At 46.1% G+C, this 27,001-nt stretch overlaps 1 protein-coding gene across 1 annotated transcript in view; it reads left to right on the top strand.

Annotated features, from left to right (window-relative positions):
• Window positions 1-3,176: 3,176 nt before the first annotated feature.
• FAT3 (FAT atypical cadherin 3) overlaps window positions 3,177-27,001 on the top strand; it is a gene marked incomplete at both ends in the record, with an annotated part of 425,634 nt that continues 401,809 nt past the window's right edge. The window contains one exon of the mRNA XM_081327912.1: window positions 3,177-6,468. Coding sequence (XP_081184038.1) covers window positions 3,177-6,468 — 3,292 coding nt within the window. The remainder of the gene's footprint in view (window positions 6,469-27,001) is intronic.

Here is a 27,001-nt window from a genome sequence, read left to right on the forward strand (position 1 = left end):
GTGAGAAGGAAAAAGGAGAGAATTTAAGAAACTTAAGTGATTCCACCGTAATTCTCATTTGTTTGAGAAGAAGGGTATGAAAATTTTCATCAGCTTCCAAGCTTTTGGTATTATAGTCTGTACCAGTCAAACAGAGTTTCAGGGGTTGTTGGGTGTTTTTTTTGGGGTTGTTTTTTTTTTGTTTTTGGTAAACAGGTCTATCTTGAAGGTCATATTTTCTGTGATGGTTGAAAAACCTTATTAAAAGATAGGCTCTGAAGGAAAAAAAAGGCCGTTCCTTCTGATTCAGTGATTCAGAAACCAATACTGGCCAACGAAGTGAAAACCTTAATTTCACTTGCCCTGTTTAGGGAAGTAGAGATGCAATGGACCAGACTGATGTCTGCAGAGCCTCTGAAAATTGTAGACTGGTTCTCCTGTATCAGAAAGACTATGCATGAGTCAATTACATTTATGTTAAGTTTTCTGAAGTTTGCGTTCATTTGAGTCATTCACATAATGATGCCATTATGTAAAGAATGCAAATCCATCATTTGTGACCATTTGCACTGCTTGTGCATGCAGCATGCTTACGTGTCACTTGCAAATGACGCAGATGGCTGTAAATAACATCATTTATGGCATTTGCACTATGATCTGTCTACACAAACGAGATCAGTCGCTTAGACTTCACCGTGCATGATTTGGTAAACTGTGGTCTGCTACCAAAAAAAAAAAAAATTAAAAGGAGAGGAAAAAAGCAGAGCGGGCAACACACTTCTTTGATACGTGTTGCTTCTCAAGCCATTAAACACTAATTGAGGCAATGGATCGATTTGGGCAGGATGGTCCATATCAGCATCCGAAAGCTGGCTTGTGTTTACTACTCTTGCGTGTCCAACTGCTTCTTGAGATGTTTTTTTTTCCTCTTTTGTCCCTGTGCATTTCTCGTAACCATCGGTCCAGTTGCACGCCACTGTTCTGCCAAGACACAAAGAAAATCCTAAATTTCATCAATATGGTAATGAAGTGTTTGTCTTGAGCTCAGGAAATTTGCATTTACAAGGTGAATGACAGCAGATTTTACCTAAGTCTCCAAAAGGGCTAGTAGTAGCTATTGTCGGGGAATCACTATGTGTAATTAAAAGTCACCTTGACTAGTTCCATTTTCCATTGATACTATTGCTCAGAACAAATCTTATTTCTCTTCTCCACCCCCACCCCCCAACCTCCTGCTTCTTTAAGCAAATCACTGCAGTTCTGTGTAGTTTCCTTGCTAGGTGTGTCCAAACCACACACAAGTAATCACACTCTTAATCTTCCACTTGAAACCATAATACTCATTTGAGTTCTTTGTTTCTGAAGGAAACATATTTACTGAGTGAATTTGGTTCATTTTCACTCAGCCCTTTTATGACTGGTTATCTCTAATCTCATTACATTTCCTACCAGCTACCAGCTAAACAAAACTGATTCACGTTACATCCAAGAATCCCAGTTGACCAGTTTGTAAGCCAAGAATTTGGGGTGGGGGTGGGGGAGAGAGAAGGCTGTCCAAGAACAGTGCTTAATCTAAATGTTGGTTTCAAGATTTAGATTATCTTGTGGAATGTTAGGCTAATGTTTGGCTAGTTTTTTCTTCCCCTACTTTGAGCTTACCTTTTCCCCTAGGAAAGGTGTCCCTATAGCAGATGATCAACCACAGTGGTTTTAATACTAATTTGATAATAATTTGAAGGCTATTGTATTGTGAAATTTCTTTTTCCCAATTCATATTGTTACAAATTTCAGGAAAGGTTGAGTGTTCCATGGCAAAAAAACAACAACAACAAAAAACACCAAGAACTAGATTTTCAGTGGGTTAGGACGCTGAGCTTGTCGATCAGAAGGTCGGCAGTTTGGCGGGTTGAATCCCAAGTGCCGCGTAACAGAGTGAGCCTGTTACTCATCCCAGCTTCTGCCAACCCAGCAGTTCGAAAGCACGTAAAAATGCAAGTAGAAAAATAGGGACCACTACGGTGGGAAGGTAACAGCGTTCCGTGTGCCTTTGGTGTCTAGTCATGCCGGCCACATGACCACGGAGACGTCCTCGGACAAGCGCTGGCTCTTTGGCTTTGAAACGGAGATGAGCACCGGCCCCTAGAGTCGGAAACGACTAGCACGCATGTGCGGGGGAACCTTTACCTTTTTATATGTAAGGAATTGTAAGCCACCCAGAATCATTGACTGAGATGGGCGGCTACACAGATTGATTGATTGAATGAATGAATGAATGAATGAATAAAATAAAGAAATATTTTGAGCTATGTTCCTTGGGCAAATCTAATAAAATTAAATTAAAAAATATCTAATGTGTGATCTTATCCTGAGACTAGGATATTTCTTGCAATGGCTTGGACTCTAGCGTGTGGCATGCATGTATTTGCATGATGGATCTTTAACTTGTGGCCATTCACTGAAGGATGCAACTGCAAAGCACAACGTTGCAATGCATATGTTTACCATATCTTGCATGTTTACAGATGTACATATATAAAGGGTGCGTGTGTGTTTAATTTGTAAGGTTTGGGATGGCATGTGGCTCCAGCTGTCTCTGAAAGCTGCACTGAGAATTTTAACTTGAGGTTAATTTGAAGTTCCTAATAGAAACTTTATTTACAACCGAGTGTTTAAAGGTTGCATTTGGTGCTTAATCTATTGGTTGGTCAAATTCTTACAGACCTCTCTAATATTATCTACTTTAAACCATTAGCAAGCAATCCATAACGTTTTAATATACTGCTGTAGAAATGGTTACTGATGATAGCTTACCAGTTGTATTTGTCCACCTATAAGACACTCTTAATGTATTTCTGCCACTTTTTATACCACTGAGGCTATAAAAAACATTCTTTTGTCCATCCATCCATCCATCCTCCCTCCCTCCCTCCCTCTCTTCAGTTTTTTTAATAGCTACCCAATTCATATGTACGACTGGTCAGTTTAGAAACAATTTTAATTTGAGAATTGTAAAGCTTCTTTCTGGCTGATGGGTAACTTTCAGCTGGGTAGATATAGATTCTGTTAGAATTTGGTGGACAATTTGAAAAGCCAAACTGATTCCGTGTATACATTTATATACGTCATCGTTCAAACCATGCTTCGTGCTTATCAGTGTCATCTTTCTGTTTATTTTTAAAGGATGAAAGAATGATGTGATGGAGAAGAATATGGGCCACTGGTCATATCCATTGGCTCCAGCTTCTGGCCTCGTCTTCCTGCTTGTTCAGCTTTTGGGTACCATCTGTGATGGCCTTCAAGGGAGCTTACCACTGGGCTTCCACTTCACGCATTCCATTTACAACACCACGGTGTACGAAAACTCAGCGGCACGGACTTACTTGAACAGCCAAAGCAGAATGGGCATCGCAATGGCTGACTTCTCTTGGGACATCAAATACAGGATTGTGTCAGGTGACGATGAAGGTTTCTTCAAAGCAGAGGAAGTTGCAATAGCTGATTTTTGCTTCCTCAGGATAAGAACTAAAGGGGGGAATTCCGCCATACTGAATCGAGAAATCCAGGACAATTATTTATTGGTAATAAAAGGTTCTGTCCGGGGAGAAGACTTGGAAGCTTGGACAAAAGTAAATATACAGGTTTTGGACATGAATGATTTACGACCTTTGTTTTCACCCACCACCTATTCTGTAACAATACCTGAAAGCACACCTCTGAGGACTAGTATCGCACAGGTCACCGCTACAGATGCTGATATTGGTTCGAATGGCGAATTCTATTACTACTTTAAAAATAAAGTTGATCTGTTCTCAGTCCATCCCACTAGTGGGGTGATCTCCTTAAGTGGCAGGCTAAATTACGATGAGAAGAACCGCTATGATCTTGAAGTTCTGGCTGTGGACCGTGGGATGAAGCTGTATGGTAACAACGGAGTAAGCAGCACTGCCAAACTTTACGTTCACGTTGAACGTATAAATGAGCATGCCCCAACTATTAATGTGGTAACGCATGTCCCCTTCCCTTTGGATAAGGAATCTACGTATGCTGTAATTAATGTTGATGATGTAGATGAAGGTGCCAACGGTGAAATTGAATCTGCTTCTATTGTTGCTGGAGATCCCTTGGAGTACTTTCAGTTGGTGAAGGAGGGGAGATGGATGAATGAGTACAAAGTCAAAGAAAAAAAGGCCATTGATTGGGACGCTTTCCCATACGGTTACAACCTTACTTTGCAAGCCAAAGACAAGGGGTCCCCTCAGAAGTTCTCAGCGATGAAACTGGTTCATATTGCCAGTCCTAAGAGAGAGAGCAATCCGATCAAATTTGAAAAGGAAAGCTACGATGTAGCCATCAGTGAATTTTCTCCTCCCGGAGTAGTGGTTGCCGTAGTTCAATTAATCCCAGAAACCCAGGGAGAAGAATATAAACTAACTCCCAGTGAAGTTGCACAATATTTTAAGATAAATCCCAAAACAGGGCTGCTTACCACAGCACTTCCTTTAAAAATTGTTGACAAGGAATTGTATGACTTAGAAGTCACAAGTAAAGAAGGGGACTTAAAAGTACCGGTTACTGTGAGAATTGAAGATGCCAATGATCATATTCCAGAGTTCACCCAGCCTTCGTACAGCTCCTATATCAATGAAAGCCTCCCTGTGGGGACTAATATTCTATCCATTTCTGCCTTTGATAAAGATCGTGGGGAAAATGGCTACATTACGTACAGCATTGCTAGTTTAAGTTCACTCCCTTTTTCCATCAACCAGTTCACTGGGGTTATTAGCACGTCTGAAGAACTGGATTTTGAGTCCTCCCCAGAGAGCTACCGGTTTATTGTGAGGGCTTCGGATTGGGGGTCCCCTTACCGCCACGAAAGTGAGGTTAACGTCACCATCGTCATAGGCAACGTGAACGACAACAAGCCCCTCTTTGAGAAGGTAGCTTGTCAAGGAGTCATCTCGTCAGATTTTCCTGTTGGTGGGCACATCACAGCTGTCTCTGCTATAGACATTGATGAGCTGGAGCTGGTGAAATACAAAATTATTTCAGGTAACGAATTGGGATTTTTTTACCTCAATCCAGACTCGGGCGTTCTGCAGCTTAAAAAGTCTCTTGCCGGTGCTGGCATGAAGACCAATAATTTTGGACTTCGGATCACGGCAACCGATGGGGAGCATTTTGCTGACTCTATGTTTGTCAACATTTCAGTGGTTCATGGGAAGGTCTCTTCCAAGACCTTCAGCTGCAGAGAGACCAGGGTTGCTCAGAGGCTGGCAGAGAAGCTGCTCAAGAAGGCCAAAGCCAACGTGAAACTTAATTCAGAAGATGGCTTTCTTGATTTTTATTCCGTGAACAGGCAGGCCCCACATTTCGATAAGTCCTTTCCCTCTGACCTGTCAGTCAGAGAAGATCTCCCCGTAGGTGCTACCATCTATCGAATCAAGGCCTACGATGCTGATTCTGGATTTAACGGGAAAGTCCTCTACACCATTTCAGCCGGTAACACCGACAGCTGTTTCAATCTTGAAATGGAGACTGGTTTGCTTAAGGTCCTTATGGCTCTGGATCGTGAGAAGACAGAACTCTATCTTCTTAATATTACCATCTACGACTTAGGCAACCCCCAGAAGGCCACATGGAGATTACTTACCATAACTGTGGAAGATGCCAATGATAACAAGCCGGTATTTTTGCAGGAAAGTTACACCGTTAATATTTTGGAAAGTACAAGTATTGGTGTGGAGATTATCCAGGTAGAGGCCAGGGACCGAGATCTGGGAGCAAACGGAGAGGTGATTTACTCTATCTTGACGGACACACGGCAATTTGTAATCAATAGCTCCACAGGCATAGTGTATGTGGGTGATCATTTGGATAGGGAAGCCAAGGCAAATTTTACATTAAAAATAGAAGCAAGAGATAGAGCAGAGAACGGGCACCAGCAATTTTCCGTGGTCCCCTTAAAGGTTTTTTTGGATGATGTCAATGATTGCGCTCCAGTTTTCATCCCGCCCAGCTACAGCGTGAAAGTCTTGGAAGATTTACCAGTTGGTACAGTCATTGCTTGGCTTGAAACCCAAGATCCAGACCTTGGTCTCGGGGGACAAGTGCGTTACTCTCTGGTGAACGACTACAACGGGAGATTTGAAATAGACAAATCCAGCGGTGCCATCCGGCTCAGCAAAGAACTTGACTACGAGAAGCAGCAGTTCTACAATTTGACCGTACGAGCCAAGGATAAGGGGCGCCCGGTTTCCTTGTCCTCGGTGTCCTTCGTGGAAATCGAAGTGGTGGACGTGAACGAAAACCTCTACACCCCTTACTTTTCTGACTTCGTGGTCATTGGCTCCGTGAAGGAAAACTCCCGCATTGGCACAAGCGTTTTGCAAGTCAACGCTAGGGATGATGACACCGGCAGAGATGGCGAGATCCAGTATTCCATCCGTGATGGCAGCGGACTTGGGCGTTTTAACATAGATGAAGAAACTGGTAGGTAGACTCTTCTTCTCTCTGTGATGTGTGTCTTAACGTTGTTCCATCTGAGCCAAAGACATGATTTCTCTTCCACGTTGCATAATGACGGATGGGGCATTATCACCCTTAATTGGCAGTTAATGCATAATATGACTGAATTGTAAATATCTCTAGGGGGCAGGTACAGATAGTCCTCGACTTAGGACAAACAATTGAGCCCAAAATATTCGTTGCCATGCGAGACACTTGTGAAGTGAATTTTGCTCCATTTTATGACCTTTCTTGCCACAGTTGTTAATGAATCACTGCGGTTATTAAATTAGTAACACCGTTGCTAAATGAATTGGCTTCCCCATTGACTTTGCTTGTCAGAAGGTCGCAGAAGGGGGAATCGCATGACACGGAGGACTCTACAACTGTCATAACTGTACACCGCCCTGAGTCCTTCGGGAATAGGGCGGTATATACATTTAATAAAATATAAATAAATACATGCCAGTTGCCAAGCGTCCAAATTGTGATCGTATAACCTTGGGGATGGTGCAACCGTCTTTAAGTGTGCAAAACGGTCATAAGTCACTTATTCAGTGCTGTTGTAACCTTGAACAGTCACTAAACGAATGGCTGTAAGTCGAGGACTAACTGTAATGACAGAAGTGGCATTATCATGAGCCGTGGTGGCGCAGTGGTTAGAATGCAGTACTGCAGGCTACTTCCACTGATTGCCGGCTGCCTGCAATTCGGCAGTTCGATCCTGACCAGATCAAGGTTGACTCGACCTTCCATCCTTCTGAGGTTGGTAAAATGAGGACCCAGATTGTTGGGGGCAAATATGCTGACTCTGTAAACCTCTTAGAGAGGGCTGTAAAGCACTGTGAAGCAGTATATAAGTAAGTGCTATTGCTATTGTTGTCTTCCTTAAGTTGGCAGTTAATATAAGAGTCCCTTGATACGACTGAATCTACAGGGCAAGTACCGTATATACTTGAGTATAAGCCGACTCGAGTATAAGCCGAGACCCCCAATTTCACCCCCAAAAACTGGGAAAAGTTGTTGACTCGAGTATAAGCCGATCCGCCGTTCTGCAAGCCTCCGCCGCCGGCGGAGGCTGGATCCGCGCTCTGCAAGCCTCTGCCGCCAGCAGAGGCTCGATCCGCCATTTTGCAAGCCTGAATACACAGGAATACCCTGTGTGGCCGCGGCTCTCGGGGAAGCCCTGGCTGTCCGCTTCCTCGCTCCACGCTGCCATTCGGGGCCCGCGCGTTCCCCGGGCAAATCGCGGCGCCCAGCAGGCGAGAAAACACGCCCGCTCCAGTCGCCCCCCCTTCCCTCAGGAGACGCGAAGCAAGTGACCGCCCGGAGCTTACCGAGGACTTGCGCGCGGCCGAGGCTTCGGTGCTTCCAGGATCGCGCGCACCTCTCCCAAGCCGCCGCCGTCCGAAGACCTGCCGAAGTTTGGGGAGGTTTGGGGAGGTGCGCGCGCACCTCCCCAAACCTCCCCAAACGTCGGCAGGTCTCCGTTCCTCCGCGCAGACCTGCCGACGTTTGGGGAGGTTTGGGCGCCTCCCCAAACCTCCCCAAACGTCGGCAGGTCTCCGTTCCTCCTGCCGACGTTTGGGGAGGTTTGGGCGCCTCCCCAAACCTCCCCAGGTCTCCGTTCCTCCGCGCAGACCTGCCGACGTTTGGGGAGGTTTGGGCGCCTCCCCAAACCTCCCCAGGTCTCCGTTCCTCCGCGCAGACCTGCCGACGTTTGGGGAGGTTTGGGCGCCTCCCCAAACCTCCCCAGTTCTCCGTTCCTCCTGCCGACGTTTGGGGAGGTTTGGGCGCCTCCCCAAACCTCCCCAGGTCTCCGTTCCTCCGCGCAGACCTGCCGACGTTTGGGGAGGTTTGGGCGCCTCCCCAAACCTCCCCAAACGTCGGCAGGTCTCCGTTCCTCCGCGCAGACCTGCCGACGTTTGGGGAGGTTTGGGCGCCTCCCCAAACCTCCCCAAACGTCGGCAGGTCTCCGTTCCTCCTGCCGACGTTTGGGGAGGTTTGGGCGCCTCCCCAAACCTCCCCAGGTCTCCGTTCCTCCGCGCAGACCTGCCGACGTTTGGGGAGGTTTGGGCGCCTCCCCAAACCTCCCCAGGTCTCCGTTCCTCCGCGCAGACCTGCCGACGTTTGGGGAGGTTTGGGCGCCTCCCCAAACCTCCCCAGGTCTCCGTTCCTCCTGCCGACGTTTGGGGAGGTTTGGGCGCCTCCCCAAACCTCCCCAGGTCTCCGTTCCTCCGCGCAGACCTGCCGACGTTTGGGAAGGTTTGGGCGCCTCCCCAAACGTCGGCAGGTCTGCGCGGAGGAACGGAGACCTGGGGAGGTTTGGGGAGGCGCCCAAACCTCCCCAAACGTCGGCAGGTCTGCGCGGAGGAACGGAGACCTGGGGAGGTTTGGGGAGGCGCCCAAACCTCCCCAAACGTCGGCAGGAGGAACGGAGACCTGCCGACGTTTGGGGAGGTTTGGGGAGGCGCCCAAACCTCCCCAAACGTCGGCAGGTCTGCGCGGAGGAACGGAGACCTGGGGAGGTTTGGGGAGGCGCCCAAACCTCCCCAAACGTCGGCAGGAGGAACGGAGACCTGGGAAGGTTTGGGGAGGCGCCCAAACCTCCCCAAACGTCGGCAGGTCTGCGCGGAGGAACGGAGACCTGGGGAGGTTTGGGGAGGCGCCCAAACCTCCCCAAACGTCGGCAGGTCTGTGCGGAGGAACGGAGACCTGGGGAGGTTTGGGGAGGTGCCCAAACCTCCCCAAACGTCGGCAGGAGGAACGGAGACCTGCCGACGTTTGGGGAGGTTTGGGGAGGCGCCCAAACCTCCCCAAACGTCGGCAGGTCTGCGCGGAGGAACGGAGACCTGGGGAGGTTTGGGGAGGCGCCCAAACCTCCCCAAACGTCGGCAGGTCTGCGCGGAGGAACGGAGACCTGGGGAGGTTTGGGGAGGTGCCCAAACCTCCCCAAACGTCGGCAGGAGGAACGGAGACCTGCCGACGTTTGGGGAGGTTTGGGGAGGCACCCAAACCTCCCCAAACGTCGGCAGGAGGAACGGAGACCTGCCGACGTTTGGGGAGGTTTGGGGAGGCGCCCAAACCTCCCCAAACGTCGGCAGGTCTGCGCGGAGGAACGGAGACCTGGGGAGGTTTGGGGAGGCGTCCAAACCTCCCCAAACGTCGGCAGGTCTGCGCGGAGGAACGGAGACCTGGGGAGGTTTGGGGAGGTGCCCAAACCTCCCCAAACGTCGGCAGGAGGAACGGAGACCTGGGGAGGTTTGGGGAGGTGCCCAAACCTCCCCAAATGTCGGCAGGAGGAACGGAGACCTGCCGACGTTTGGGGAGGCGCCCAAACCTCCCCAAACGTCGGCAGGTCTGCGCGGAGGAACGGAGACCTGGGGAGGTTTGGGGAGGCGCCCAAACCTCCCCAAACGTCGGCAGGAGGAACGGAGACCTGCCGACGTTTGGGGAGGTTTGGGGAGGCGCCCAAACCTCCCCAAACGTCGGCAGGTCTGCGCGGAGGAACGGAGACCTGGGGAGGTTTGGGGAGGCACCCAAACCTCCCCAAACATCGGCAGGAGGAACGGAGACCTGCCGACGTTTGGGGAGGTTTGGGGAGGCGCCCAAACCTCCCCAAACGTCGGCAGGTCTGCGCGGAGGAACGGAGACCTGGGGAGGTTTGGGGAGGCGCCCAAACCTCCCCAAACGTCGGCAGGAGGAACGGAGACCTGGGGAGGTTTGGGGAGGCGCCCAAACCTCCCCAAACGTCGGCAGGTCTGCGCGGAGGAACGGAGACCTGGGGAGGTTTGGGGAGGCGCCCAAACCTCCCCAAACGTCGGCAGGTCTGTGCGGAGGAACGGAGACCTGGGGAGGTTTGGGGAGGTGCCCAAACCTCCCCAAACGTCGGCAGGAGGAACGGAGACCTGCCGACGTTTGGGGAGGTTTGGGGAGGCGCCCAAACCTCCCCAAACGTCGGCAGGTCTGCGCGGAGGAACGGAGACCTGGGGAGGTTTGGGGAGGCGCCCAAACCTCCCCAAACATCGGCAGGAGGAACGGAGACCTGCCGACGTTTGGGGAGGTTTGGGGAGGTGCCCAAACCTCCCCAAACGTCGGCAGGTCTGCGCGGAGGAACGGAGACCTGGGGAGGCGCCCAAACCTCCCCAAACGTCGGCAGGAGGAACGGAGACCTGGGGAGGTTTGGGGAGGCGCCCAAACCTCCCCAAACGTCGGCAGGTCTGCGCGGAGGAACGGAGACCTGGGGAGGTTTGGGGAGGTGCCCAAACCTCCCCAAACGTCGGCAGGAGGAACGGAGACCTGCCGACGTTTGGGGAGGTTTGGGGAGGCACCCAAACCTCCCCAAACGTCGGCAGGAGGAACGGAGACCTGCCGACGTTTGGGGAGGTTTGGGGAGGCGCCCAAACCTCCCCAAACGTCGGCAGGTCTGCGCGGAGGAACAGAGACCTGGGGAGGTTTGGGGAGGCGTCCAAACCTCCCCAAACGTCGGCAGGTCTGCGCGGAGGAACGGAGACCTGGGGAGGTTTGGGGAGGTGCCCAAACCTCCCCAAACGTCGGCAGGAGGAACGGAGACCTGGGGAGGTTTGGGGAGGTGCCCAAACCTCCCCAAACGTCGGCAGGAGGAACGGAGACCTGCCGACGTTTGGGGAGGCGCCCAAACCTCCCCAAACGTCGGCAGGTCTGCGCGGAGGAACGGAGACCTGGGGAGGTTTGGGGAGGCGCCCAAACCTCCCCAAACGTCGGCAGGAGGAACGGAGACCTGCCGACGTTTGGGGAGGTTTGGGGAGGCGCCCAAACCTCCCCAAACGTCGGCAGGTCTGCGCGGAGGAACGGAGACCTGGGGAGGTTTGGGGAGGCGCCCAAACCTCCCCAAACATCGGCAGGAGGAACGGAGACCTGCCGACGTTTGGGGAGGTTCGGGGAAGCGCCCAAACCTCCCCAAACGTCGGCAGGAGGAACGGAGACCTGCCGACGTTTGGGGAGGTTTGGGGAGGCGCCCAAACCTCCCCAAACGTCGGCAGGTCTCCGTTCCTCCGCGCCCTGCCTGCCTGCTTCTTTCCGCTGCGGAAAGAAGCAGGCAGGCAGGGCGCGGAGGAACGGAGACCTGCCGACGTTTGGGGAGGTTTGGGGAGGTGCGCGCACACCTCCCCAAACCTCCCCAAACTTCGGCAGGTCTCGGACGGCGGTGGCTTGGGAGAGGTGCGCGCGATCCCGGAAGCACCAAAGCCTCGGCCGCGCACAAGTCCTCGGTAAGTTTTTTTGTTGCCTGGAGTATAAGCCGAAGTGGAATTTTTCAGCCCAAAAAGTGGGCTGAAAAATTCAGCTTATACTCAAGTATATACGGTATGTCTTTGAATATAGTCTTCATGTTGTCTCTCTTTCTTGGTTATTATATGAAACCCGGGTGCTGTCTGATGGAAGCATCAGTTAAGTTTCCGCCTGCATATATTTTCCAATTGTAATGACAGCGATTGACTGTTCAGTTACATCTGCCCCAATAGAGCCACAAAATTGCAAGCTTCCCCTTTGCCATTGCTCTGTTTGGAGTCGGAAGCAAAGGGTGCATCTGTGTGACTCCGTTACTAAGGGGTATTATGGGATGACGACTGTAAATTATGCCGCCCAGTCTGTTAGACCGTCTGTACACTCTTGACCCCATCAGAAACATGAATTCTGATGCAGCAAAATTAGAAGTGCAAAGTGGATTGTCAGATTGATGGAGAAAAGATGATTACCTTGGTGGATGAATTGTTCTTTATTGTATTACTGGAGAGGCTTTTTTAAAAAATAACCGATAAAATATACAGAATGGGAATATGGTAATTCAGAATCAGCACTGATTAATCTAGAATTAAGTGTGGAAACAAGCTAGGCGTATGAACTTTATGCTTCTTTCATTTTTTTAATGCAAAAGACATTAAATATTCTCATTTTCCAGAGGGGATTAAGGGTCTGAAGGCTTTCAGATATTTAAATTATGGCTGTTCCCCACTGCCATTACTAAACATTACCCAAATCAGGAAAGAGAAAAGCAGAATATGCATCCCTACGATAAAATTGCAGCTAAACAAGCTGGTTGTTAAGTATCTAGTAGGTGGTGACATTAATGGAGTAGCTGTAACATTAGATTAAGTGAGGAAATTAGAAGTCATTACTTTGCATTTCGAAGAAATTTCATTAAGGACTAGCTTTGCATTAAGCTCTGCCCTAAGTCTAGAAGAGAACAGAGGGCACAAATTCATTATATCTCTTTGCTCTTACTGTCTCCTTTGATGCCGAGGAAATGATTGAAAGCTTTTAAAACAGACTTTTCACACGGTGTTTCTCATTGGGAAATTCAGTTGTGTCTCTTGGGGACTAGGAAAGATTCACAGGCTCACTCTTTCCCCAGACGCCAAGAAGAAAAGCAATTCTGGTGGTGTGATTTTTTCCGCTACAAAATGGCAGGATTTGGGTTGTGATGCTTCGTCTATCATTTTGCAGATGTTGACATTTCCACCGCTGACCGATATCCATCTTCACAACTGCTAGAATTTTACTGATGGAGATTTTCAGTCGCCCAGATCATGGTTGTTCCAAAAATGCTCTTGTTTCAAAAGGCAGCTGGATTTTCTTGTTTTGCTATGTTCCTTGCAGTCATCTGGTTGTCAGCACTCTTTCGGAGAGTCATTGACTGTTAACCGTCAGATGACGGCGAGGAATATAAATCCTTCCATTCTTCACCAATTCAGTCAGAACTAAAGAAGCTTCTTGGATGAGAAGGGAAACATCTTCTAGCAAAACAAAGTCCAGTTGCCTTTTGAAAGAAAGCCTCTTTGGGTCTAGCATCCTTTGGTGGCGCTGTTAAAAAATCTACATAGCTAAAAAAAATGTTCCGCCACATTTTAATTTCCTATCCTTTTCTTATAGCCATTAGGCAAGCTGATTATATCAGATCATACGTAGTCTCTAAACTTAGGTTTTTTGGGAAGGGCGGCGGAGATGCTAAACTCTTAGGCGTTCTTCGTGGATAACTATTTTAAAGCAACATGGAACAAACAATTCTCTCAGGAATTGCACTGTTAACAAAAGGGTCTTGTGTACTGTTTGCAACACAGGGGTTAATATGGCCTAGAGCTGTGGTTGCCTACCCCTGGCCTAGACCGTATTTCTTCAATGGAGAAGTAGCATGGGTGGTGGTGGAGATGCATTTGGTTCTCCGAAGGCCTATAATTTTTCTCTTTGGCCTGAAAGTACAAGAAGTCTCTGTTTTGGCCATCTCAATTTTCTCAAACATGAGAAGCCTCTGTTTTGGCCATCTCAGTCTGACCCCAGTACTCAAAGCCGATTAAGAAAACCAGACTGTTGGGGTTTGGTTTATTTAAATAACGCAGTCAAAACATATAAATCTTCTTTGAGAGACTGTGTTGAATTTGGATTCTGTAATGGCAGCAGAATTTCAAGCTACGCCATCCAAGAATTTAGCTTTGGGATGATAAAACCTTTCAAAGGCATCTGAAATCTAGTGATGGTTGGAATGGAAATGCCTTCCTCGGTGTCATATTGAGAACGTTTTCAAGAAGTGTGTGTGTGTGTGTGTGTGTGTGTGTACATATATACATACACACACAGATACATATATATATATAAAGGTAAAGGTAAAGGTTCCCCCGCACATGTGTGCTAGTCGTTTCCGACTCTAGGGGCCGGTGCTCATCTCCGTTTCAAAGCCAAAGAGCCAGCGCTTGTCCGAGGACGTCTCCGTGGTCATGTGGCCGGCATGACTAGACGCCAAAGGCGCACGGAAGGCTGTTACCTTCCCACCGGAGTGGTCCCTATTTTTCTACTTGCATTTTTACGTGCTTTCGAACTGCTAGGTTGGCAGAAGCTGGGACGAGTAACAGGTGCTCACTATATATATATATATATATATATATATATATATATATATATATATATATATATATATACATATACATATACATATACATATACATATACATATACATATACATACACAGATGTGTGTGTGTGTGTGTGTGTGTGTGTGTGTGTGTAATGCAATACAGGGAGTCCTTGACGTACGACCACAGCTGAGCCCAGCATATCCATTGCTAAGCAAGACAATTCTTCAGTGATTTCTGCCCCATTTTACGACCTTCTTGACACAGCTGTTAAGTGAATCACTGCAATTGTCAAGTTATTAACACAGTTGTTAAGTGGGCTTGGCTTCCCCATTGACTTTGCTTGTCAGAAGGTCACAAAAGGCAATCAAATAAACCTGGGAAACCACAACTGTCACAAATGCATGCTGGTTGGTTGCCACGTGGCCGAATTTTGATCACGTGACCACCGGGATGCTGTGACTGCCATAAGTGTGAAAAATGCTTATAAGTCACTTTATTTTCCACCGCTGTTATAACTTTGAACAGTCACTAAATGAATAATTATAAATCAAGGACTAACTGTACATATTCATATATCAGGGGATTCTGGAAAAGGCATAGAAAAAGGACGACTAGCATGCCTGAGAAGATTTAACAAAGTGTGGAACTCTTGACTTTAAGGATCAGTACCTGACCTTGGACCCATTATTTTCTCAATTATCCCAAATCAGATTTTTTTTAAAAAATAAATAAATCAGGATTATTATTATTTTTAAAAAAACTTTTGTAAATATACTTCTGTTGGAGAGAAATGTCAATATGATTGCATTGAGGAAGTGAAGGATAAACTCCTGCCTGTAAATTGGGATCATAATAAACGTAAGGTAAGGTAAAGATAAAAGTTCCCCCGCACGTGCGTGCTAGTCATTTCTGACTCTAGGGGCCAGTGCTCATCTCCGTTTCAAAGCCGAAGAGCCAGCACTTGTCCGAGGACGTCTCCGTGGTCATGTAGCTGGCATGACTAGACGCCAAAGGTGCACGGAGCACTGTTACCTTCCCACCGTAGTGGTCCCTATTTTTCTACTTGCATTTTTACGTTCTTTCGAACTGCTAGGTTGGCAGAAGCTGGGATGAGTAACAGGCGCTCACTCTGTTACGCGGCACTCGGGATTTGACCCGCCAAACTGACGACTTTCTGATTGACAAGCTCAGTGTCCTAACCCACTGAGCCACCGCGTCCCTGCGTAATAAACGTGGACCTCCTCAATTGAGAACAAAGAAGCTCACACAGAGGGAGACACACACACACACACACACACACACACACACACAGAGTGTGCTAGAGATTATACAGAGTGGGAATTGATAATGAGTGAGTTTTCCCCCTATCAATATTGGAATTGGGGGTTCCCCAAGGAAACTGCAGGGTGAGAGATTGAGGAAAGGGAAGAGAGAATGCTTCTTCACACAGGAGGGCATTGTGGAAAAATAAGGTTATCGATGGCCGGTAGTCATCATGGATACAAATGAACTCTTTGGCCATAGATAATATGTCTTTGGAATCTTACTGGGAAGCATCAGTGGGAGAAAGCTAATGCTGTCATGCTCCACTGCCTTCTGGCTTTGACTAGATATCTGAAAATGTCTGTGAAGATACACTTTTAAATTACACTTTGACTTACCTCTCAAGAGATCTCCTTACGTTAGGTTAGGTTTATTTATAGTCCATATACGTGCCTTCCCCATCAACCCCCTAGGATTAATCTTTTGGAATGCGTTGCTGTAAATCAAGATCTCTGAAGGAAACGTCTCCTATGTGCAATCCTGCCCATTTGCTAACTGAAAAGATCTTGCTTACTGGACTTTCTTTTCAAAGTGTGGGATCACAAGACAGAGCTTTGTAAAATGTATAATTGTAGAGAGCAAGGAAGATGATAATGGACGGAGACTCGCAGGAACCTTAACAGAATAGTACAGTTGGAAGGAACTTTGGAGGTCTTCTAGTCCAACCCCCTGCTCAAGCACGAAACCCTGGCCTGTACCATTTCAGACAAGTGGTTTGTCCAGTCTCTTAAAAACCTTCCAGGATGGAGCCCCAACAAGGCAAAGCTTCTGATGATTTTACATTCAGGGAATTTCTACAAAACAAGCAGACTTGAAAATTTCTGTTCTTACATCCAATTTCTTACATCCAAAGTTCTATTAGCCTTTCTATGGAAGTGAGTTCCCGGTTTGGTCTTCAAGGGTAGGCAACCTTGGCTCTTTTATGACTCGTGGCTGGCTCAGGAATTCTGGGAATTGAAGTCCACGAGTCATAAAAGAGCCAAGGTTGCCTACCCCTGGTCTATATAGTGGGGTTGACATCAGTCTTGCAAGTTATACCCTTTCCCATTTCTGTTGCTCATGGCATATTTCAGTGAAGAAGCTCTCAAATGGGAGATAAAGGTAAAGGTAAAGGTTCCCCCGCACATGCGTGCTAGTCGTTTCCGACTCTAGGGGCCGGTGCTCATCTCCGTTTCAAAGCCGAAGAGCCAGCGCTTGTCCGAGGACGTCTCCGTGGTCATGTGGCCGGCATGACTAGACACCAAAGGTGCACGGAACGCTGTTACCTTCCCACCGTAGTGGTCCCTATTTTTCTACTTGCATTTTTACGTGCTTTCGAACTGCTAGGTTGGCAGAAGCTGGGACGAGTAACAGGCGCTCACTCTGTTACGCGGCACTCGGGATTTGACCCGCCAAACTGCCGACCTTCTGATCGACAAGCTCAGGGTCCTAACCCACTGAGCCACCACGTCCCTAAATGGGAGATAGCTTTACATAAAACAGGAAATAGGATTGGAGATTAAGCAGGATTGCATTAGCGCAGGGGTCTTCAAACTTTGCCCTTTTATGACTCATGGACTTCAACTCCCAGAATTCCTCAGCCAGGCACGCTGGCTGGGGAATTCTGGGAGTTGAAGTCCACGAGTCATAAAAGAGCCAAGTTTGAAGATCCCTGCATTAGAGCGATGTTTCTCAACCTTGGGAACTTCAACATGTGTGGACTTCAACTCCCAGAATACCCCTGCCAGCATGGATTCTGGGAGTTGAAGTCCACACATCTTAAAAGTTGCCAAGGATGAGAAACCCTGCATTCCAAAATATCTCTTCAAGAAGAAGCCTGCCCATGTACAGATCTTCCACCAGAAGAGGCCTTTCTGCTCTATCGTTTGTCACCCATCCAACCTCCGTAGCTCAGTGTTTAGACTTACTCAGGTTCACTCTCTGACACTACCTGATAGGTCAAAATAAACTCTTGGAGAAACATTGCCAGTTGGTTTTGAACTACAGGGGTGCTAGTTTTGACAGGGTTTCCATGGCGTTTGTTTAAAGACTGGGAAAAGAAAAATCCATCTTGGAGAAGTTGGTTTTGAAAAGTCTGTGCATTACCTAGGATTCTGGATAATGTTTCCTTCAGGTTCACCACCGTCCAGTAAGTTTTTCACACATTACTTGAGCAAATGTGAAAGTGAATTCTAGAATACATCTACCCCTCCGGTAAATTTCACATTCATTCCAAGAGAAGATAACTGCCTTTAATGGTCAGAAATGATGGGAGGACTTCTTTTAAGATAGTGGCAGACTTAAAACCCAATTGAGCAATAAATCAGCTGTAAAAGTCACTGGCGTGGATTAATTGTTAAGAAGAGAGATCTGTTTGTTTTACGTGTGGCTCTGTGGAACTCTTTAGAACTGACCTTGACTCTGGCTGGTTTATAAGATTCCTGTAAACTTGTGAAGCTAAACAAAAATGGGAAGAGGAAAGAAAGAAAGAAAGAAAGAGAGAGAGAGAGAGAGAGAGAGAGAGAGAGAGAGAGAGAAAGAAAGAAAGAAAGAAAGAAAGAAAGAAAGAAAGAAAGAAAGAAAGAAAGAAAGAAAGAAAGAAAGAAAGAAAGAAAGAAAGAAAGAAAAAGCAATCTTTTACTGGGGGCCGCAAAATAATCATTTCTGTTGAACATATTATCTCATGTTGAGACCCTTTTTAATATGTTAGTCACATAAAGTCTATTGCTGCTTGCATTGGATGTGTAATAGAATTCAATTTTCAATAATTGATCCATATTTCTCAAAGCCGTGATTAGTGATGAATAGGACAAGGCGGCTAACGAGTGACTCTGTAGGAGGTGATCCTTGAGTTATGACTACAAGGGGGACTGGAATTTCCAAGCTAAACAAGGCAGCTGGTCATGCCTGATTTTACAACCTGTCTTGTCACAGTTGTTAAGTGAATCACGCGATACTTAAGCCAGGTCTGGCTTCTCCCATTTACTTTACTTGTGTGAAGCTGGCTGAATGAACCAGCTCGTTTTTATCCTCCCCTCTTTTTTTTGGGTTCATGACCGCATCATATAATGTGGCAGCTATTTATGTCACCATTTCTTAAAAGTAATGGGAAAAGGAAGAGTAGAGGTAATCTCAACATACGACCCCAGTTGAGGCCAGAATTTATGTTGCTAAGTGAGAAATTTGCTAAGTGAATTTTCCCCCATGTTACAACTTTTCTTGGAACACTTGTTAAAGTGAATCGCTGCAGTTCTTAACTTAGTAACATGGTTGTTAGATGAATCAGGCTTCCCCATTGACTTTGCTTGTCAGAAGGTCGCTAAAGGCGCACGGAACGCTGTTACCTAACCACCGTAGTAGTCCCTATTTTTCTACTTGTATTTTTACGTGCTTTCATCATAAGTTTGGGGAACTCAATCACCAACCCCGAGAGGATGTCGAGAAGCTCAGGCAGGGCTGCTGCTACGCGGCTGGGCGAAAGGTACGCCAGCAACAAACCCAACTGAGCCCCAGGGCCACATCTCAGGAGGAGTGACTCACACCCGAATATCTGGACAACGGTAGCCTCCCGCGGACATAAGGTCTCCCTCACAACCACCGCCACACCCCCGCCCCTACCCTGAGCCCGAGGCCGGTGGAGCACACGGAAACCTGGTGGGCAAAGTTCAGTCAGAGGGACACCTCCCTCTGGGCCCAACCAGGTCTCCGTAATGCAAGCCAGGTCCGCACACTCCTCTTCAACCAAATCTCGGATGAGAGGAGCCTTATTAACTATGGGACCACTCCGGTGGGAAGGTAACAGCGTTCTGTGCACCTTTGGTGTCTAGTCATGCCGGCCACATGACCACGGCGACGTCCTCGGACAAGCGCTGGCTCTTCGGCTTTGAAACGGAGATGAACACCGGCCCCTGGAGTCGGAAACGACTAGCACGTATGTGCGGGGGAACCTTTACCTTTACCTTTAGCATTTAATAATTAATTCAAATGATTCATTAAGATCACAATCACATTGACCGCAGGGTACTGAAACGGTCATAAATGCGGTCATGTGAACTTGGTGAATTGCGATAATATGATTGTAGTGTGGTGTGATGCTCACGTGTGAATATAGGTCATAGGTCACTTTCTTCAAGGTCATAGGTCACATTCTCCTGTCATAACTTTGAACCATCATGAAGCAGATGGTCATAAGTTGGGGACTATCTGCATAAATTCGCAACTAACAACAACAACAATAGGTAAAGAAATGTCCTGTAGACCAAGGGTCCCCAATCCCTGTGGCCCATCTGGAACCAGGCCGCAGAAGCAGCAGGCAAAGTGCGCGGATGCAGCCCCACTTGGGCAAGCAGTGGGTGCGCGTGCCTGCCGCTCGTACAAATGGAGCTGCACACATATTTGCACCCGCCGCTCGCACAGTACCAGCCCCTCTACCCCTCCCCCCACTGCCAGTCCGCAAAGCTGCAAAGGTTGGGGACCGCTGCTTTTAGACCCTACATCTCACTTTGGTGGAGCAGTGGGCTAATGCCTCCTTAAGTAACACCAGCTGCCTGCAATTAGTGCAGGTTCGCATCCCACCAGGCTCAAGGTTGACTCAGCCTTCCATCCTTCCGAGGTAGGTAAAATGAGGACCCAGATTGTCGGGGGCAATAAGCTGACTTTGTAATAATGCCGCTTGGGGGGGGGAAAGCCCTAATAAGCAGGCATATACATAGAATGAAGGCTACTGCTAAGCTTGTAAGCCGCCCTGAGTCTTCGGAGAAGGGCGGGATATAAATGGAATAAAAATAAAAATAAATAAATAAAAAGAGCAGAAACAGACAACCTAACTTTATGGACGTGCTAGCTTTGATTTTTTTTTGTGGCTAGCTTTCCCATTACCTACACCAGGGGTGTCAAACTCAATTTCATTGAGGGCCGCATCAGCATTGCGGTTGCCCTCAGGGGGCCGGGTGGGTATGGCCAGGGTGGGTGTGGCCTACTGGGTGGGCGTGGCTAGAGTGCGTATGGCCTACTGGGTGGGCGTGGCCAGCTCTACATCGTTCTCATCAAGGGTGCCTATGGGGGCCTGGGCAGGAGTGGGACAGATCTGAGGGTCTCTGGCAGGAGGAGGGTCTCTGGGCCTGGGCCAAGGCAGTGGGGGCCGTTCCCTCACTGTTTCCAGGATGGCTTCGCGGGCCACATGAAACCACTTCGCGGGCCGGATCTGCCCCCTGGGCCTTGTGTTTGACATGTCTGACCTACACCATTTCCACATAAATCAGAAGAAGTAACTTGTTTCCCAGGGCTTTTTGGAAAGTTCTCGTACCTTCAGAAGGAAATGCTTGATTTAGCATGTGATTTAGCCTGCCCTTTGCAAAATGAAGGGGAGAAAATGGTGGAAATGGTAGAATTAAGGGAATGCATGACTTTAAAAGAGAGAAATAAAAATCTGTGCCGATAGATTTTGATTTATTTTGAAAATAAGCTAGTGTGTTATATTGTTGCTGGTTATGGCTGTTTATGCTTAGTAACTGGAATCCTTGGGGAGGAATGAAGGCCATAATAGGTGTGGTAATCCTGTAAAATGAAGTTGTGCATCATTTAGGCAGTCCTCAACGAGCCCAGAATGTATATTGTTAAGTGAGAAAATTTGTTAAGTGAATTTTTGCCCCCTGTTGCAACTTTTCTTGGAATGTTTGTTAAGTGAATCACTGCAGTTGTTAAGTCAGTAACACGGTTGTTAAGTGAATCTGGCTTTCCCATTGACTTTGCTTGTCAGAAGGTCGCAAAAGGGGATCACATGACATCGGGACACTTCAACCATCATAAAGGTGAGTCAGTTATCAAACATCGAAATGTAAATCACGTGACCATGGGGTGCTTCAACCGTCATAAGTGTGAAAAATGGTCATAAGTCATTTTTTCCAGTGCCGTTGTAACTTTGAACAGTCACTAAATGAATTGTTGTAAGTCGAGGACTAACTGTATTTAGATTTTTATTTCCTTATTTGTAGCCCGCCTTTATTGTTTTTGCAAGTAACTCAAGGAAGGGATCATATCGAATGCACTTTCCTCCTCCTATTTTTCTTATAACAACAACCCTGTGAGGTGGGTTGGGCTGAGAGAGAATGGCTGGCCCGGAGTCACCCAGTTAGTTTTCATAGCTAAGGCAGAACTTGAACTCACCATCCTTTTCTCTCTCTCTCTTCCAATTTTCAAGATAGTCTTTGTTTTTCAAAACCAGTTAAGTCTGCTAAACCAATGTAGATAGGGATACAGATATAAACATATTGTTCCTATCTTAAAACCATGCTGCCAATGGAGCATTGAATCCCTAATTTTCACCTTGCATTGTAGAGAATGTGTTAGGCGTGAAACGCTTGAAATTAGTTCAGATTTTTCCCCAGACTTTTAATCTAGTTGAATATGGGACATTTAAATAATTGGCAAAATGCATCAGGTTCAAAAAACGTCAGCTATTTGCTAATGAGCAGGCCTCTTTCTTTACCTAGTTGAAAGGTGACATCAAAGCAAAGATGCTAATGGCATGCCTTTAAAAATGTCTGTTTATTCTTCCTGTGACACTCGCCTTATAAAATTATTTCCCTTGGAGAAGTCAGCTTGGATATTGTATTGTTGGAGTCAGCTTTTGGAAACGGGATGAAAATTTTTTATTTAGTACATCGTTGATGCTGGCAGATGATTGATACTAGAATCAGAAGTGAATGTTACATCATAATTAACCATTCTTGTCATTTATTTTAAGGTATGCATGTTTTCTCATTACTATTTTGCATTTTTCTGTTTATGTATCTGTCAGTCACAGCATCCTGTGTTGACTGGAAGGTAGAAGATCATTTTTAAAGGATCATAAATAAAACTGGGTCCTAATGCCTTTTTAAACACATTCCTGAAGGAACAGGATAGTTATTATTACTAGTTTTAAAAGTGATAAGCTATACCCTTAGTACAGGTGATCCTTGACTTAGGGACTAGTCACATAGCAATCATTTAGCATTAGGATGGACCTCCCTCGGGTACTTATGACCCAATTCCAAAGTACTTATAACTCCCCCCCCATTTCAGGCACTCAGGAATGGGCCTGCATTATAGCGGTTTGTAGTGTCCTGTGATCAGTGACTTTGTTTTACAACATTTTTGCCAAAAAAAATAAGATTAACTTCCAGATTGGGCAAAACCAGCCCATAGCGAATCATTAATGACCACAACATTCTCTTACTGATTCCATAAAAAGGATCGTAAAGTCAATTTGACCACATGGGTGTTAGCTTCTTGTCATTAAGTTTTCCAATTGTATTGACAAGCATAGTAAGATTAGTTATGGCATCTTTGGACAGACTGAATAATAAAGAGCCCAAACAGCCATGACATGCAGATAATTATTCACAACCCTGAAATCCTTCTGGAGTTAAAAAGAAGAGACATTTTTCTGGCGTTCTTGTAAAATGTAGGATGATTTTCAGTACTGTAGTGCCATCTATTCCCTGCATATATTTCTAAACATTGTTCTGAGTCGGATCCATATTAATTAGCCAGTGTGGTTTAGTGCTTAAGGCACCAGGGTAGAAAGCAGGAGATCATGAGTTCAACTCCTGCCTTAGCCATGAAAGCCAGCTGGGTGACTTTGAGCCAGTCAGTTCTCTTCAGCCCACTTCATGTCACAGGGTTGTTGTGGAAAATAGGAGGAATAAGGATCGTTAGATAGGTTCGCTGCCTTGGGTTGTTTATTAAATATAATAAAGATGGGCTAGAAATTTTTAAAAAATAAAGCAAATTTAAAAAATCGAACCAAAACACTTGAGGAACTTTGTGACATCCCCTGTTCCTTTTTCCAACTCGGCCCCTGATTCCTTAAAGAGCCTTTCCTGTTTATTGTCATGTGTGAACACAAAGCTGAAGAATATGTGTAATACTTTTAATATTTCTGTAGTTTTTCTAACAAAAGTGCGTATAGTCAAGGCTGTGATCTTCCCAGTTGCAAGGTATGGCAGTGAAAGCTGGACCATAAGAAAGGCTGAGCGCCAAAGAATTGAGGCCTTTGAACTATGGTGCTGGAGAAGAATCCTGCGAGTTCCTTCGACTGCAAGGCGATCAAACTGGTTAGTCCTAGAGGAGGTCAACCCTGACTGCTCTTTAGAAGGCCAGATCCTGAAGCTGAAACTCAAATACTTTGGCCACCTAACGAGAAGGAAGGACTCACTGGAGAAGAGCCTAATGCTGGGAAAGGTTGAGGGCAAGAGAAGAAGGGGACGACAGAGAACGAGGTGGCTGGATGGAGTCACTGAAGCAGTAGGCGTGAGCTTAAATGGACTCCAGAAGATGGTAGAGGACAGGAAGGCCTGGAGGAACGTTGTCCATGGGGTCGCGATGGGTCGGACACGACTTCGCAGCTAACAAGAAGTTTTTCTAAGGGAGATAAGCCACTTAAAAGCCAAGCCCAACTGATCTTACTAGGGCTGTGTGGCAATCCAAACTCAAAGGGGAACAATTGACTTGGAATACCTGTGGGTTCATTTAAAGCCCTTGTCAATAGCCCTTTAAAAAGCAGATGCTCCTTTACTTGAAATTGCATAATGTGGCTTCTCTGACTAACAACTATTTAAGCAACTGCTGTGGAAATAATTTAGAGCAGCAGACTCTTCTTTATCAGAGAAAAGGTTTGCCTTCTCTCCAAGGCACCACCAGGCTTGTGTAAAAAGGCTTCGGGGGAAAAAATCAGCTCATTCATTTATTGTATTTTGGTGCCTGCTTTTGAGTCATTTAGTATTGGAGCAGCGTGGAAAGAAACTAAATAAAAATAAGAAAAAAATATCCCCCCCCTTAACACCTAAATATGTTGGCCCTAAATTGTTGCCCTTTCCTGGGTGGAATGATTCTATCACAACTGCTTTCATCTTAGTAAAAGCTTGATAAGGTTGACTCAGCCTTCCATCCTTCCGAGGTAGGTAAAATGAGGACCCAGATTGTTGGGGGCAATTAAGCTGACTTTGTAATAATGCCGCTTGGGGGTGGTGGTGTATGAAAGCCCTAATAAGCAGGCATATACATAGAATGAAGGCTACTGCTAAGCTTGTAAGCCGCCCTGAGTCTTCGGAGAAGGGCGGGATATAAATGGAATTATAAATAAATAAATAAATAAATAAATAAATAAATAAATAAATAAATAAATAAATAAACAAATAAATAAATAAATAAATAGAATTGGGGGGGAGTCACATTCAATTCCGGCCCCTACCAAAAGAAGGGCGGGATATAAATGAAATTTAAATAAATAAATAAATAAATAAATAAATAAATAAATAAATAAATAAATAAATAAATAAATAAATAAATAAATAAATAAATAAATAGAATTTGGGGGGGGGAGTCACATTCAATTCCGGCCCCTACCAAAAGCTTGAGAAATGGTGCTGCAGAAGGCAGGTGCACAAGCTCAGGAATATGCAGCTTTTGTAAAGAGTTGACAACAGGTGGGAAGTGAGTGTCACATCTGCCTGAAGCACCTGTCCCCCTTCTAATCTGAACCTTTCGGGTCTTCAAACTTGGCTCTTTTATGACTTGTGGACTTCAACTCTCAGAATTCCTCAGCCAGCGTGCCTGGCTGAGGACCTCTGGGAGTTGAAGTCCATAAGTCATAAAAGGGCCAAGTTTGAAGACCCCTGCACTACCGTCTTTCAGTGACAAGGTTTTTTAGAAGCTCAGCATTCAGAATGTACCTGGAGCTATCCATGGTGCTGATTCAATTTCCCCTGTTTCTATGCCGCTAAGCTGGCTTCACCTGTCTAGTTGTATGTCTTGTTGCAACAGAGTCTGCCTATTTAACCTGGCTCACTTGTCTGGAACTGACATACTCTGGTGTGACCTATTCTGACTTCGCTTGTTGGATTCTTGCAAATCTCCTTGCATACTTAGCCAACGTGACTTCCTTCAAACTGAATCTGCTCAGCTCACGTTTTCCTCTTGTGTGCCTGTGAAGCCCAGAATAAAGGCACGTTTACACCTGTTTTTCATGCTTTTTGTGTGCTTTTAATATGCCTGGCTATAAGTCACTGTTTGACGAGTCAACACCCTGACTTTATTGGAATATAGCTTTTTAAAAAGGGGGTGTTTTGAAGATGTAAATGTATTGAAATATGGAAAGGATCAAATAAATCAGTTTGATTCTGTTCCTGAAATTGCATGAAAAGAAGTGGTGAACGTGTTAGTGAATGATTTGCACGTCTTATCATCCTTGTTGGCTTCTCTTAAAAATCAGATGGGAGCATACATGTTCTTCCTAGAGTTGGGGAAGGTCATAAATGAAATTACCCCAATTTTCTGCAACTTTATAAACTCTAAATTTGCATGTACTATTGATCCCAGAATCCTCTGTGCTGTAGTTGGGTTTGCTGGCTGCAAATTTTGAGAGTGGCAACGCTAGCAGAACTACATGGGGGCGGGGAGCTTTGGAGAAAGTTGAATCATATATCTGACAACTAGAGGACAGCTTAATCTTCAGCCAAACAGCATATGATTGCATTCTCTTTTTAAAGTTTATTTATTTATTTAACATATCATACATGGTCAATATACATTAACATTTTCCCTAGATTAGTAAAACAGCATAAAATATAAATGTTGAAAAGATCTATGTTCAAATACCAATGTCTAACTCTAAGCCATCTAATCACTGAAGCGCAACATCCTTTATATTAAAAAAAATCAGTTACTGGACTGGTACGTGCCCTTATCTTACAGGTGGTCACAGTGTGATCTACAGCTTGACATGGGATCCCACAGTCACACTAAGGGGAGAATACTATGCTTCACTTATATAGAGAGTCCCGGGAGATGCCGTTTGAGGTACAAATCACTGCAAGTTGTCGATTAGAGAGACTTAATGGGATCAGAGTAAACATGGAGAGGAAATTCACTTGCTTTCTTCTTTCTCTCTTGTTCTTAGCCCACAGTCTCCAGGTTGCATGTACCCATTGAGTAGAACGTTTTACCTCAGGGTGATAGAACACTAGAAGAAAAAGCTCTATGTAATTTTCTGCTCCAGTTAGTATCTCCTTCCCCCACCCCCTGCAAATTTAATTGTTTCCTTCCTCAGCATGTTAGAAAGTAAAGACACATTTAATGTCTCTAGTAGTTTGGGCACGAATATTCTGTACACAATGGGCTTTGCAAGCAAACGTCTGGAGAACACTTGCTTTGATACCTCCCAAGAGCATCTAATAGGCCAGGACGGATATAGATCTGATAATTAAAAAGCTGAGAATGAAAAGTGTTGGAAATTACAGGAGCTTCCTTAAGTCTTATTTAACTCTCCTCTGTGGCCTCGGAGAGCT

This window comes from Vipera berus, assembly GCF_964194415.1.
Source record: "Vipera berus genome assembly, chromosome: 4".
NCBI lineage: Eukaryota > Metazoa > Chordata > Lepidosauria > Squamata > Viperidae > Vipera > Vipera berus.